At 39.9% G+C, this 15,325-nt stretch overlaps 1 protein-coding gene across 2 annotated transcripts in view; it reads right to left on the bottom strand.

Moving 5' to 3' along the window:
- Positions 1 to 2,916: 2,916 nt before the first annotated feature.
- Positions 2,917 to 15,325, bottom strand: part of SMAD2 (SMAD family member 2) — a 61,652-nt gene continuing 49,243 nt past the window's right edge. For both annotated transcript variants that reach the window (XM_077777716.1, XM_077777715.1), the window contains 2 exons: positions 15,077 to 15,221; positions 2,917 to 11,081 (listed from right to left, as the gene is read on the bottom strand). In XM_077777716.1, coding sequence (XP_077633842.1) covers positions 10,958 to 11,081; positions 15,077 to 15,221 — 269 coding nt within the window. In that variant the 3' untranslated portion in view covers positions 2,917 to 10,957. The remainder of the gene's footprint in view (positions 11,082 to 15,076; positions 15,222 to 15,325) is intronic.

The raw sequence follows: 15,325 nt of genomic DNA, 5'->3' as shown, positions 1-15,325 counted from the left end.
CTTTGACAACTTCAGAGCATAGGAAGAAACCACAGTGGTTTGCAGGCCACTAATTCTGTTACAGATCAAAGCACTCAATTCTCTCTATAAAATTCAATTCTTTAGACAATGTGTTTGTGATTGACTAAGTACGTTTTTAAAATGTGGTGCCACACATGCTACTATTCAAGATTTTGATTTAAAAGTTGGGACGATGTAGTTTGTGGTTCTTGGGTAAAATGAAGACAACTAATCTGTTTTCTCAATATAAAACTATTTTCAATATAAAAAGGCAACCTAGACTACTTTTATTCCAGATGTTAAGCTAGGCTTGTTTAAATCGTTGTTTTTTTCCCACTGCAGCCCAAACATACTTAAGAACAGCAATCATTTGGAAGTGGGTCATCATTTGCATTAAAATCTTATTTACATGGCATTTATATTTAAAAGTGTGATCAAATATAGTTTACAGATCAGGTATCTCATGAATAATACTAACGAGATTTGAAATCAGAGTAAATTCTAGCTTAAGTTCAAGACAGGTGGTCTCAACAGAGAATTCCTGTCGGGCAGTGGTTAAGGCCTCTGATTGCTACTTTTCATCAGAAGAATCTACACACACACAAAATTCTGCATAAAATTCCAGAGGGTTCTCTAGATTAAAAATCTCCAGCTGTGAGCAAAAAGTTGTTTCAGTTAATACACACACACACAAACACAGTGTGTTTCAATTCCCCGTGCCCAAACCAGCAGCCCATCCTTAGCCAGGGTTATGCTGGGAATTTTACCCTTAGCCCCAGACTCCCTGCAAGGCAGCACAATCTCACCACAGATTATGAAAGTCAAGCTGTTGTAGTTTATCTATGGCTTTCACCTTCCAGATACATAGGCTCTATTATTAGATGTGGGCTTCCAGTAGCATCTATCTAGCTTGTGGCTGTCCATTTTCTGGTCACCATACTTCACAGTGGCTCAGGGATGTTATCCAGCTTTCCTGCACAAAGTCACAAGCAAGAGTCTGGCTCCAAGACCACTTTTGAACAGCTTCTGAAGTCCTCTCCATCTGTCCACATTCACTGCACCCTTGAATGTTGCTGTAGACGGTATTTTGTCCATGCTCTTATCACACATCATTCAGAAGCACCTTCTTCTTCCTCTGCGATCATCTTTCCTAAATTACTTTCAAAACTTTTTCAGCAATCTTATTACTGCATAGCATTAAGGTAGGTGTGGAGGCAGCCAACAAAACTATTGAAGACATAACACAGAAGCGGTGGCCAATCCCTATCTAGAACTCCATTTATTCCATAACCAATCATAAGGTCGTGTAGCTTGCCCTGGAGCATAGAAACACTGTACTCGTGTGCAGCTTCCTAAAGGCAGGTGTAGTCTGCTGTTTCTTACCACTGAACTTGTTACCCATATGTCTGATTCAATGCCCTTGCCTTCTAGTGATGTGGTTGATTTTGAAAATGTGGACTTCCTATGTGCAAACCAACATGTTTTTTTTGTTTTTTTACACAAAATAACCATCAGTGAAGCCAATTCTACAAATGTTTCCTTACCTATTTATCACAGAAGAGAACAGCTTTCATGTATGCCTTTGGCTTTCTCTTTGGGATTCCTACACTGGTGAACTTTTAATTTTCAGGTTGGGCTCACCTTTCTCTTTTGATGAAAAGGAGTCTGTTAAAAAGGAAGCTGGACAACTGCGTGGTACAAATATGTTCCTGAGTAGCAAATGAACACGGTCTTCAAATGAACATAGATCAGGTGCTTAAAATGACAGCACTGGAATACATCAGTTTCACAGAAAAAGGCCTGCTTCCTGAACTAAGGGGCTTTCGATCTATTTTGAAGCAAGGGAGGAAAAAGGATTTGGCAAACGGTGATAAAGCCCGAACATACAGCAAGCTTCTCCCCTGCTCTTCAGCCCTTTGATGAGCATGGGCAATTATGGACACGAGGGCTCCTGTGAAAATCTCCCAGCGCGGACGACCAGTGTCGCTAACAGGCTAAGGAGCCAGGAATGTTCCCAGGGTGAGGGGACAATGGAAAACCATCTCTTCTTGCCATCTGTCTAGTGCAGTGATGTAGTTAATGCTGGAAGATTCCCTTCACATGGTTTATAGAGTTCCAGGGAGTGGCAGCTGAAGTAGGATTTGTTTAAGTGGGTTTTGTACCAATACAAAATTGTTGATGAAACCGAGCTAGTTCCTAGGCTGTTTAACGCCAACCAGGGTAGTCTGTACTTCAGTATTTGAGGTCCCTTTTGTTGCATCCTAAAGCGTGTCTGTTTTAAATGATTTGAAGAAAGAAGTCTGTTAACCAGAGTGTTGATTCATCCTAGGAGCTGAGCTCTTGTAAGGCACAAAGGAATTGGCTGATCTAAAAAGTTTTTGGCGTTTTCAATTATTTAGCGACAATGTAACTAAAATTATGAGTAAACTGTGTCTTACTTAAGATTTTTCAATGGAATCTTTTTTAAAAGGTTTTGTTTTGTTTTTTGTTTTTTTGCTAGGAGTACATTTTGAGAGTAAACATGAATTTCACCTTGTAGTCTGTTTTTGTTTGCAGCACAGTTGATGAGTACTGGAGATCATGAATTGGGCACAAGCAGGCTGAAACTAAAATGCGTAACTTACCTGCACTGTGGGGTATGTGTTACGTGTGTGCTGTGGGCTGTGATATTAAGTGGTGTGTATCTGCCTGCCAGGGGAGGAGAATAAACTTTTTATATAGCACAAAACTTAAAGACAAAGACGAGCTCTTAGCATCACACTGCCATTATGTGAAACACACAATTTTTTTTTTGTTTCCATATAATTTGGGGTGTGGACAGCAAAATATAATCCCCTCTAAGAAAGATCAGTTTAAGATAAAATCAATTAAGACAATTAAGAATTAGTCCCATAATAACATGGTAAACAACTCAAATGGCTTTTTTTCTTTAATGCTAGGAAAAATGTTCACCTTTCAATGGTGAAAGTACTGTTAACACAGGTAGAGAGCAAACAAGGTAAAAAGTGAGAGCACATACAGACACACACAAATATATATAAAAATTGACCAGAAATCACAGGACATTTAAGCAATGTTTTCTTAAGTAGAACTATTTTTTTTTGTACTTTAAATAGACTAAAATATTTGGTGTGGGCGGAGGGAAGGAAATCAGTATTTCACAATTTTAACTTGAAAACCAGCTGCAATAAAGCCTCAGCTCATCGTTTAAAAAAGAAAAAATGGAACCACGTCGTACTTTTGACAACCATAGGATTAAAGCTTACAAAGAACACACCTACCATCTACGTCACAGTGCACAGAGGGCGCAGGCTCTGAGGACGACCACGGGGAAACGACGACAGACTCTGCATCCCTCATATACTGCATTACAAAATTAATGCTGTATTAGAAAAGTCTCACCTCCCGTGCTTGGCATTCTAGCTGGTAAGCACCTGAGGGGTAGGGGGCTATCACAACTGAGGGCGCCGCTCAGTCTGGATCCGGACACCCACTTTCTTCCCCTGCCAGTGGCCGAGGCATTTAGTAATCTCAGTATGACAGTCACTGAGAATAAACACTACATTCTAACTTCTTGAGCAGGGCAGTCTGGGGAATGTAGCAGAGGTCAGAGCATCAAAGGCCGTGTCTTCCCTCAAGCGAGAAGACATCCACACCACCACTCAGTTTTCTCTTACTGTGAAAAGTGTAAATTTCAGATTAGCATTAACCCCACAAGACATGATTTGTACTTCCATATACACACAGGCTCTGAAGAACTTAGCGATCTACTTGCCTCTTCTGTTTCACTAACCCCCCGGTTACCTTCCCTGGGGTTACTAAGCGTTAGTCTCACCACCACCACGGTGGTGCCATTTGCTGTTATGAATCTCACATTCCATCCACAGCAGTGACTAGAGGACACATATCCAAGTATCGGAAATGTGGACAAGTCCCGCCGCAGCTGAACTTAACTATTACAAGGTTTCAGGGAGGGAGGGTTAGCGGTAAGAACGCCTAGGGGACCGTTCCTCCTACTGCGCCCAGGACTCTCCCAGGTTTGGAACTGAGAGTCCTGCACGCAGAGAACACCTCAGTCCCAAGTGTCCCAGGGTCATCGGTCACCCTGAGGATTCCACTCACTCTTCCCTTAGTATCACTAGATAAAAGCTAAGAATTTTCAAGATCATAAAGCTACCTGTGAGGGCATCCACTAGAAAAAACCCTTGAGGCCACTGCCAGTGGCGGGCTCCCAGGAAGTCCACGGACTCTTTCTTTAATGGTGTCAATTACAAGAATAGTTGGTAGTACCTAAGCAAATTAGTGATCAATGTATAAAAGTTTCATTCATTCTTGAAACCAGTTTTCAGACAAATCCTCTAAAGCTGCTTCTGGTTTTGTCCAGTTATATAGTATTTCACTGACTCGCTCTGAGATTTTCAGGGCTAAATGAATAATTCAGTTTTATATGTCTTTTCATTTTCTTTTTTTAGGTGAAAACACTCTTTGCCAACTATTTCCCACATTCTTGCTTCATATATTGAAAAGAAGGCTGCCAACGGGAGATATTCCCCTCAGATGACGAAGGCCCGGAATTGTTAACTTTTCACAGCGTTCTGCCAGAAGGTCTGGCCTTGGGAAGTGATGGCAAAGAGTGTTCTCAGATAGGAACATTTTTATTTTGCCTACGACGCTGTGATCTAGGTCAACAACTGCACAGCTGCTTTCGGCATCGTCTCTAGTTTTTCTTGTTTTGCCCTCTTGCGTAAAAATGGTTAGTGTCGCAGCTTCACTATCACTAATAAAAAGATGCAAATATTTATGTCTTAAAGGTCAGGGTCAGAAAAGCAAAAATGAAGCCTGAGGTAAAGTTGGTCTAAAAAGTGACCAATTTGGGTTCTGCGTCTTGCCTAGAAACAGGATTTTAAAAATTAAATCCATGTAGATTACCTACTTGCTACATGTGATGACTTCCCCCAATTTAAATTAATCTGTGTATGGTAGTTACATAAACCGACAAATGACTACATTCTTAAAGCAGGTACATACATTCACCAGAAGAGCACCCTATTCTCACCAATGTATTTTTTTGTTTGAACAATCCAAGAACATGAAAAACGAAACGGACGTATTTCTTAAGGGACTTACTAAAAAAAAAAATGAAAATGAAAACCTCTTTGGAAGAGACTTTTAGTAAGACATCTATCCCTACAGACAGATGCTGAGAATCAACTTTCTGCTACGGCATTATAAAGGGTAGAACTTAATATAGAACCAGAAATATGGCAAGTTATCTAGTGACTAACAGTGTAAAATAGCCAAAAGCTTTAAAGCCACGGAGAGAGAGAGAGGAGTGTGAAGTGTGAAAAGCAAAATATATAATGAAGTATTTTTAGAGTTCTAAGACTTCACTTTTGTCCTTGTATCAGTATATTATGGAGTTCATGGTTCAATAAATAATCATCTTTAATTAGAAAGAGGAAATAAATCCTTAGCTCCTCAATGAAAATTCTGAAAAAACAAAGAGATTTCATGTTTTTGAAGGGTAGGAGAACATCATTTTGTAGGAATTTTTCTGGAGAAAAATCCTCAGGTCCTTTGTGTGGTGCTGACAACCCCTCTCACTCCCATCAACAACAGCGTTATTCTCCCAAGGGCCCTTCCACCTCCACCAGTGCTTGAAATGTGGGGTCAATCACGGACCTCATGGCAGCAAATCAATGGACACTGAAGTTAACTTAGGCTAACATACTCTGGTCAGAGGTCTGTGGATCAGAGATGACCCAAAGAACTTTGGAAAATCCGTTTCTGTTGAGCACAGCTAAAAAAGTCAGGTCTGAACCACCTTCGGGCTGCCCTTAACCACAGGAGAACTTCACTTAGTAGTGCTACCTCCCAGGTATCTTCAGCAGCTTGGCAATCTTAAGTCAAGAGGAAAATAGCAAATGGCAATCTAACATTAAAAAAACAAAACAAAACAAAAACCCTACTAGTACCTTTCAGAGACCACTGGACGTATAATAATTTAATGAATGGGTGTCTATCGTAGTTTTATTTGATGTTAATGAATTCCAGTTATGATTCTTAATTATCAAGATACCTAAAAATGGCATACTAACTGAACTGCCAAATCAGGACTCTGGCAGAATAAATAAATTACTCTGAAGGTCTGAAAGGAAAAATGTCTGCAAGCAAATTAAGGAACTCGCAGTGAGCTCTGAGATTTAAACAACAGAATTATTCAGGGATGTTAAAATGTAAGTAGATAAATGACCCCTTCTGTTAAGGTTTTCTTAGGAGTGTGTATGCATATGTAAATCCATATACACACATAATAGAATTTGTTTCCTGCTAAAAAGATTTAAGGCAGTTATGTTATGTATAAAGTTACCTATAATATCCAAGATAAAATCATTCCTATTCATGAAATTACATGAACACAACAGACAAGTTCTTACCATAAAGACTATCACGAGGCCGTCTAAATCTAGGATAGCTGACATTTCCTGGTTGAGGCTCTGAACACAGGAATTCCACTCTAAGAGATGATTTGTCCCTCAATCTCCACATATAAAAGGTAGTCTGAACAGATAAAATATTCATGAAAGCCTGAAAGGGTATAAAAGGAGCTCAATAGTAGGATTCTGACCACTATCATCATTACTCTTGATCGTACTAACAACCCAACACGCTCCAAGGTGGAAATGGGCTGGTGTTACAGGAAAATCATTGGCTGCGACTGCTGGAAAAGTTCCAAATCCCAAACATAATTTAAAATAGAATCTGTAATTCATGCTATTTACTAGTCACAAAGATATTTAACTAGAAAGAATTTCTCAGCCATCTGTAAGATTTAAGTGACTGACCAACTGGAATAGCATCAACCTCCATGGTGAAGAAATTAGGACCCTGGGTATGAAAAGCACCATCGTTTTTGGTCTTTAGTAAAGGTCAATGATGTCTGCAGATAAAACACGGTTGGCAAGAGGGCAACCAGCAAGATCACAGGGATATGTCCCATCATAAGAAAGGGGGGAAGAATACAATTCAGTTGATGAATTATTAAGAATTTAGCAAAGTGAAGCTCATGAAGGAAAGAAACTGGGCATAATTTGTCAAGTCTGAACATTGGTGAGCTGGATCAGAGTAAAAGATCACGTGTTGCTTATGTCCACAGACTACCTAGTTATCTAGAGAGACAGGGGAGATGGTGTGGAAGGGGGCAGTCTGTGAAATTACCATGTGCAGCCATTTAAAGCAAAAGGACATAAAGACAAATTTTAAGCAAAGTGAACATTCTCTTGTGTTACTTTATAACTCACCATCAACCAGACCAGGGAGAGTGCTGATTATTGAATAAATGTTCAAAAGCATTTTGCAGGGGGGGGTGGACAGAAAGATCTTAAAGGTTTATTTGGACAGCTTTTGGAAGAGGTAGAGAAACCAACTGGGTATATATAATCCTTTCCTTGATTTCAATTAGCAAGAGACCAGACTGACTGTTCTTCACCTTCAGTGTCTTAGTCTTGATTGAAACCGACCTAAAAGGCACAAATAAACTGAAATTAAAGTAATTTTAACCAAGAAGAAAATCTGACACATTTAAAGGCAGAAGAATCAAGCAAAATTGCATATGGTTTAAAGTTAAAAAACAAACCAAACTAGATATTAAACAATTTGCAATTATATACCTGGAATACAGAATTAAGGATACAGAATACGAGTATTTCGCTTTTGACAAACATTAGGCAGATTTCCTTCTGGCAAAGAGGCAGGTCCTGAGAGAAGAAGTAACCCTATAGCTTGAGGGCCAGGACTAAATCCCAGTCATCTTTTCTTTACTAAGCACCTACCACTGGATGAAGAGCAGACATCCACAAATGTTTACGGAATGAATGGATGGCATTCTGTATAATTAGTATAACTGGCGTTAGCTCAAACCGAGTGAGGAAGGTTCCCTGAAGTAGGAGAAAAGAACACAAACAGGGTTGTTCCAAAAAGTGGGCCGAGGTCCAGTTATGTGTCCTAATCCTACACAGCGCTTACACAGACTTTTGAAACTTTTTATTTTTAAGCAGTAAAACTCTTTTTTAAAAAGAAATCTATAATAGAACGCCATTACAGGACAAAAATGAAGCTGCCACTGGTTAGACCAAAGTCAGTGGGAACGTCACCGGCCTCTGATGCCCCACGACGTCCCTCTATAGACCCCTACGTGCAAACCACCATTCATCTTAGAAATGTGACAGAAAATATGTTCATTCAGTTCTCATGTGAAACAGAGAAAATTACCAGTGCCATGGAAGGGGAATTCTAAATAATGTTGCTAACTTAAATAAAGACAACAATCAACAGAGAGAAGAACTTATCACTCAGAAGAATGAAAACAATCCCAGTAAAGGGGGTGGGGAGGGAAAACAACAAAAACTAGGCCACAGCAGACAAAACAGAATGTAAACACAGCATCTCCTTAAAAAGCACGTAAAATCATCGAACAGCAACAGAGTCGACTGCTCGACAGGTGCAAGCTCCCAGTACTACAGGTGTTTCCGAAGAGCTGAGTCTCAGTTTAACGTCGCACAGAAGAACCCCAACACCGTCGCAGAGATGCAATCACTGCTGAGACGATACACTTGGCACTGCTTCACGGGACACAGCAGCGCAAGAGGAGCTGATTGCCAGGACTGCCTACCACTTTCAAGGTTGTTCTCTGTCCCTGGAACCGTTCCCCAACATCACCACAGGTTCTCAAGTAAGCTCAAGTACCCCGTGTCCTGGGTTATTTCCAGACGGCCCGACAGCGGTCATACCTGAACACATGAAGCCATCTGTCACAAAATAAGGCCACCCTCAACTATTACAAATTATAGACCCCTTCTGATCCTCCAGTTCCGATCTGTGTAGAGACTTCTATGTAAGCATTCATACTTAACAATGAGTTTCCCTTGAAATGAGCCTTCACATTTGATGCCGTTCTCTTTGCCAGGAACGCCCATCTCCCTGGCTTCCCCCACCGTCTGCTCCCTTCCCGCATCACATGTCAGCTCAAGCGTCACCTCCTTGGAGAAGTCTTCCCTGCCATGCTCTACCACAGTACCCTGTTTATCTCCTTCATAGACAAATAAGCTGAGCAAGGGCCATGGTAACTGGAGTCTCAGCCAAGGCAGGGACCAGATCTGTCTTGTTCACCTTTACCCAAGGCAAAGAAAGTTCCTGGAGTACGTAACAGGTGAACAGCTACGTACTTGTTGAAAGAATTAAAAACTCACCATACCAAGTTTACATGAGCACATACGTGTACAGACAAATATAGGAAAATGGGGTACATCTAATAGAAAACAACCAACCAAACACTGACAGTACTGAAAATGATACCTGTAGAGACAGCTAAATATGGTTTCAAAGAACAAGTACCAAAGATGTCTTATATCTTCAAAAATATGAAAATTTACTAGTAGGGGGTCAGGAGTGGCTGTTTCCCATTTCTAAAGTGATGCAAGCGAGAACTGTTAAAACTGCAGACTTAACGTTAGACACAAGGATTCTCTTCCACTGAGCAGGCCACCAGCAGAGCTCCCAGGATCTGTCAGAGCATAAAGGTCATTGGTTCTAATAGTCAATCACATATTCAGGATCAGTTAAGAACACCTCTGCTGTAGATAATTAAAAGCTAAAAAAACTTGCTAGTAAACTGCTTCTCCCTCAATTTTTAAAATTCTGAATTCATAATTAGGTAAAATAACATACACTTTATAAATTTAATACAACATACTTTAAAAACAGATGGCCCTTATCTGCTGATCGTACCTCAGCATCACTTTTGTGGGTATCGCGCCGAAGCAACTGCATTTACAAAAAGGTCTATTTCCTAATACAATCTGGAAACTAAGTCAGCGAAACCCAAAGAGCACTAGGTCTGCTACTGAAATATTTTAAAAGAGTCTTTAAAAAAGAGTGTTTATATCTAGAGCTTGGCTTTAAAAAAAGGATAAATATACTGAAATCACTGTAGCACATCCCTGAAAATAAGTATACTGCCATTTGTGTTTTTATGAGGTGCAAGGGTAAATCACCCGACTGCTTGGTCACGCAAGTCAATTACTGCCCGCTGAAATCTGTAAGACAGAGGGACTGACTCTGTGTGAGCTCGTGCTGTGCCCCAGAACTAACTGGCACCGGCAGCATCAGTGCCACCATTACTAGTGACAGGTGTCAGGCCACACAGTTTTGGTATCAGGGCAAAAGCGGGGATGGAGAAGAGGGCTGAAAAGATTTTCTGCAAAGTTTCCTTATGGTGAGAGTTAGCAGTAAATAACACAAAAGGACGGACTGTTTAAGACCCACTGAACACATTAAGGTCAAGGATTTCAAAAGTTAATCCACTTTTCTTCCCCCAAGAGTTTATTTTTTTGGTAAAAGGCAGAAAAATTAGTTTTTCTACAAGGGAAATCTGCTTCTAAATGATAATTTGAAAATCTTGATATATATTATATATTAAAAAAGACACACAAAAATAACGGAGAAGTGGGAATAACAGAATAGGTACTGTGACTTTATAAAGGCTTGCCTAAATCAAGAAGCAGCACACACACACACCTAATTTCTGCAAACTAAAAATGGATATAAACAGCACAATACTGTGATACTGGACCATGATGCATCACCTGTACACGTAACTACTACTGTTATTCATAAACCTTTGGGACACTCAGTTTTAGGCCCAACAAGACATCAGTCAAGTCTTTAAAGTCTTCTCTTTCTCCTTTATGGGAGGGTACTTCTAGACACTAATCTTCCCATCTAATATTCGAATATAGGAAACCGATTCCACAAGGTGCTTTACTTGACGAGGCCTCAAGTGCTGTTTTCTCTCTGGAATTTTTGGACAGTAAACAGTCCGCAGGGACCACACACAAATACTATGACAGAAGAGTTGTTACATGGAGTCTTTTGATGGCGCTTGCTTGGTGCCGAAGCTTTAGGACATGCTCGAACAACGCACTGAAGGGGATCCCATCTGAGTCAACACTTTGTCCAACCACTGCAGAGGCCCGTTCAGATGGAGTTCGATCCAGCAAGGAGTGCTTGTTACCGTCTGCCTTCTAGTTAAAAGAATACAAGAAAATCATTATGAAATTAAGAGAACATGGCTGTGTTTAGCTACATGCATTCAGAATTCAGACAAACTAAAAGGCTGTATATACTAAGACCTACATTCTTTTGCACCAGCATTCAGTCTGGATAGTGATTACTTTGAAAATGATTTAATCTTCAAAGTCTAACAAAATACTTCTAATGACTTTTTTTGTTTTGCTTTTAAAGACATGAACAAAAACATTCTTTTCTCTTCAGATTAAAATTAGGAGGGTGACCTCACTATTCACCATCCAAAATGAGACATGTTTAAGAGTAAATGAGGGGGGTTTGGGTAGCTCAGTTGGTTGAGCATCCAACTTCTGCTTAGGTCATGATCTCACAATGGGTTCGAGCCCCGGGCTCTGCGCAGGCCCCTCAGAGCCTGGAACCTGCTTCAGATTCTATTTCCCTCTCTCTCTGCCCTTCCCCTGCTATTTCTCTCTCTCTCTCTCTCAAATAAATAAACAAACATTTAAAATAAAAAATAGTGAATGTAGTTACTAGTAATAATCACACCGGGATAAGAGACTTCAACCAGAACTGCCCCAAGCAAACCAGAATATAGTTACCTTACTTACTACTCAGCTATAGAACAGAGAATACTCAATGGATTGGAACATGGTTCAAATTTCACGTGTACCACAACAAAACAGAACTCTGATCTAAGCTTATCAGTGAATGTTAAGAGTTGGGGTTCAGCTTTTCCCTGGCAAAGTCAGAGGACATCCCTGTTAGAAACACCATGGAGGCTTTTGAATAAGAAACACCTTTAGTACTTGGACGTAATGGGAAACTCTGGGAATTACACATTGTTCAATGACATCCTGTCACTTGCACATACTGACTTTAGTTCTTATTTATTATATACAGTAAGTTGGTGAGTCTGCTTGCTTCTTCAGCATGACAGCCCTTCAGACATGAGAAAAGGCCATTATTAACTCTTCATCTCCAAGCGACACACGCTTGATAGAATTTACAACTATACTTCAAAGGATGTGGTTTTCTACAGCAGATGGTGTCAGTGCCCCACTAGAAGCTTTGGATTTTTCAGTGTTCTCTAGCCAACTTCCAACCGCACGTATCGGAATTTCTGTGCCTGAGAACCTCTCTGCTCCTGCCACATGTGTATCAGACCGCAAATGCTAGGAAACTCACCTCCCTGGGAGCAGCCTTACCCAATGACAAGGGATTGGCATTTCAATGTCCAGTTTCCTTTCCTTCTGGGTGAGATAATTCTGTATGTTCATTACTATTTCCCAAGTTCTCCTGGGGGAATATGCTTGAATGACCCGCCCAATAGAGTAGCTGGCTTAAGAATGGTATTGGCTACCTTCTCTCCCCTACCTCACTTCCCTGTTTCCTCCTTCCTTACCAGTGTTTCCTCCATTTCCTGAACAAACTCCTTGCATTTGAATCCTTGTCTCAGGGTCTGAGACATATACTAAGACATGTTGATATGGGATCATTCCTAAAACATGACATGTGGAACATAATACAACAGTATCAAATCTGATCTGTACAGACTCACTGTCTGACTTTGACACAGTTACTACATTTTGGTTCATGCAGCCTAAAAATGGACCAACACATATCACAAAATTCACTCACTTTATCCATAAAGCAAAGGCAAGACTGACCCTTCTTTATCTTCCCTTCTATTCTTTCTGTTGTTCTCTACATAAAGTTTCTCCTGCCTTCTACCTCTCTCTCAGATCAGGCATCCTGCAGGATTTTGCCAAGATCTCTCTTAATTTTGATTCTGTCATTTGCTGACTTCTGGGTATTTTCTGTTTGTTTCCAATCAGATCATTTGTTACTAGATTAGTTTAAACTTAGGGAATAATTCTTAATCTGGGTCGCTGAATGGGGGAACAAGTAGGTTTAAGAAGGTTGTCACTATACTTATTTGGGCACAGGAATGTACCTGAGAACTTATTTATCCCATTCACTCACTTCAGTACCAGTCCACTCTACTCTGGCATATTTCTCAAGTACAAATTCTTTGCACATCTGTATTTCCTGTTCACTACATTTCTTGATTTTTTTTTTTTTTAATGCTGGCAAATATGCTGGTGTTTAAAAAACTGAAAGATAGTTTTAGAAATCTAACCATTAGATCTACCTCCTCAGCTCTAGCGTCATTAAGGATAAAAGATTCCTGGTAACTACCAACAGTCCACAGATATATGAGTATCTGACATTATTGTTAAAGGAAATGCTAAAGGAAACTACTGTATTATCCAAAGTAGATATATCTGACTCTGTACCCATAAAAACATATTATGTGTTACTGCTTCTCATAATTACAGATTTTAAATTCTCTCTGGGTTGATGAACAGCAGAGTCTGCCATGCACAAAGGGCAGTACCTCCCTGCACCAATTAAAGCTGTTGTTAGCAGGAGACCCACAGACATACATGGACTTTTCCCTGAGCTCTGCAGTTCACATTTAATCCAGCCAAATTTCTGCTACCATGTTCTGTAACAGCCTAATCTTTTGAAGAAAACAGATGTATGACCTGAAAGCCTGATATCAGATAGTAACCATTTGAATTTAATTTTTAATATCAACTCGGGCTGATTAAAGTCCAAGGCAAAAAGGAACTCAGCATCCTTTAAAGGCATCATATCTCAAAAGGGAAATGATTAAAACAAAAGAGAAAAGAAAAATACACAAAATTAAGTATTCTACTAAAAGAACTTGGGCAAAATAATGACAAGTCTTCTTTCTAGGATATAAACATTTAACACAATATATATTTTTATAAAAGCATTCAATTAGCAGACTTCAAGTCTCATGATCTCAAGAGGCACATACCTCCCAAAATTTGTTCAAGATAATCAGGTGCAAATGAAATGAAATACATTTTGAAGAAGGGTCCGAACTACTGGGCAGAATAAGAACCCTAGTACTACACTATATGAGTATCTTCATATGCAGGTGCTCAGTGAGCAGTATGAATGGGAGAAAGGCTAAGTATTTTACTTAAAATTCTAGCCTTAAAATATGCCAAGGGAAGTCTTCATTTTCACTGATGTGGAATCCAACCCACGGTTTAATTTGGTAATAACTTAATCTATCTTATCCCCTGATGACAAATTAGCTTCCGTAAAACTCAATTATGGAATTGTTACTAGTACCCTTGGAGAGGGTGCTAAGAGTCAAGGAAGGCTTTCATCAAGTCTTGTCTCCACCACTTAAAATGCATCCATGGGAAAATGATCAAATCTCTTCTAAGCCTGTTTCCAAATAAGTATTCATTTGAACCATTTTTTGCAATCTTATATATATTTAAAAAAAGATGACAGAAATTCTTAGCCATGCTGAAATGAATGAGGTACTACATGTAAAACATAGCACAAGACCATGGGGGANGGAAGGAAGAGTGGCGTGGGGGGTGGGGATGGGGAGGGATATACCCCCATCTATTATGGAATAAAGTTCCACCTCTTAACCTTATATTCAACTGGTCAACTTATCTGTCCAGCCGCCTTCTTCTTTACTTTCTATGCTCCAGTGACACTGAACTGCATTCTGTCACCAGGATCATTGTGTCCCAACCCTTCAACACCTAACTGAACTCCTGTGCATCTTTCAGAAGCAGACTATGGGCCAACTCTACCAGAAGAAGGCTTCCTGGAGCCTCAGTGAAAGCGCCTCTGCTTCCATGAACTGACATGAGCCTTCAAATATACCCTTTTGGTGGTATTTAACACCCTGCATTACGCTACAGTGCACGTCTGCACAGGTTCTAATTCTGTCTTCTGTAATGTCAGCACAGGAATTTGCAGTAGTTTTGAATGTAGTGACCTCCAACCCCCTTTTGTTATTTTGCATACGCTCTGCTGAGTCCATAACCTTAAGGAAGATAGATACAAGTGAACTCCAGAAGATACAAAGGATGGGGGAAAATAGAATTATACATTGTGGAAATTCAAGAACTGAATGTGTATTCCATACCGGTATTCGGCTCCCCACCCTTTCACAAAACTCATTCTTATGGTGCACATTCTAGTTAGTTGATACACGGCTTCAAAACCCTGATTAACAGACTGAGCCAGAAGAGCAGCAAATTCCTGGTTGTTGAAGATCTTCAGGTTACAACCTAGGATTGAAAAAAAAAAAAGTGTGAAAAGAATATCATGATCAAGAAGATAATTTTAAAGGGGCTACAGATCTTAAAATGCAAGGACGCCAATCATCTCCTGA

This window comes from Crocuta crocuta, unplaced genomic scaffold (genome assembly GCF_008692635.1).
Source record: "Crocuta crocuta isolate KB4526 unplaced genomic scaffold, BGI_CrCroc_1.0 scaffold36, whole genome shotgun sequence".
NCBI lineage: Eukaryota > Metazoa > Chordata > Mammalia > Carnivora > Hyaenidae > Crocuta > Crocuta crocuta.
This window is presented reverse-complemented; position numbering and strand designations above follow the sequence as displayed.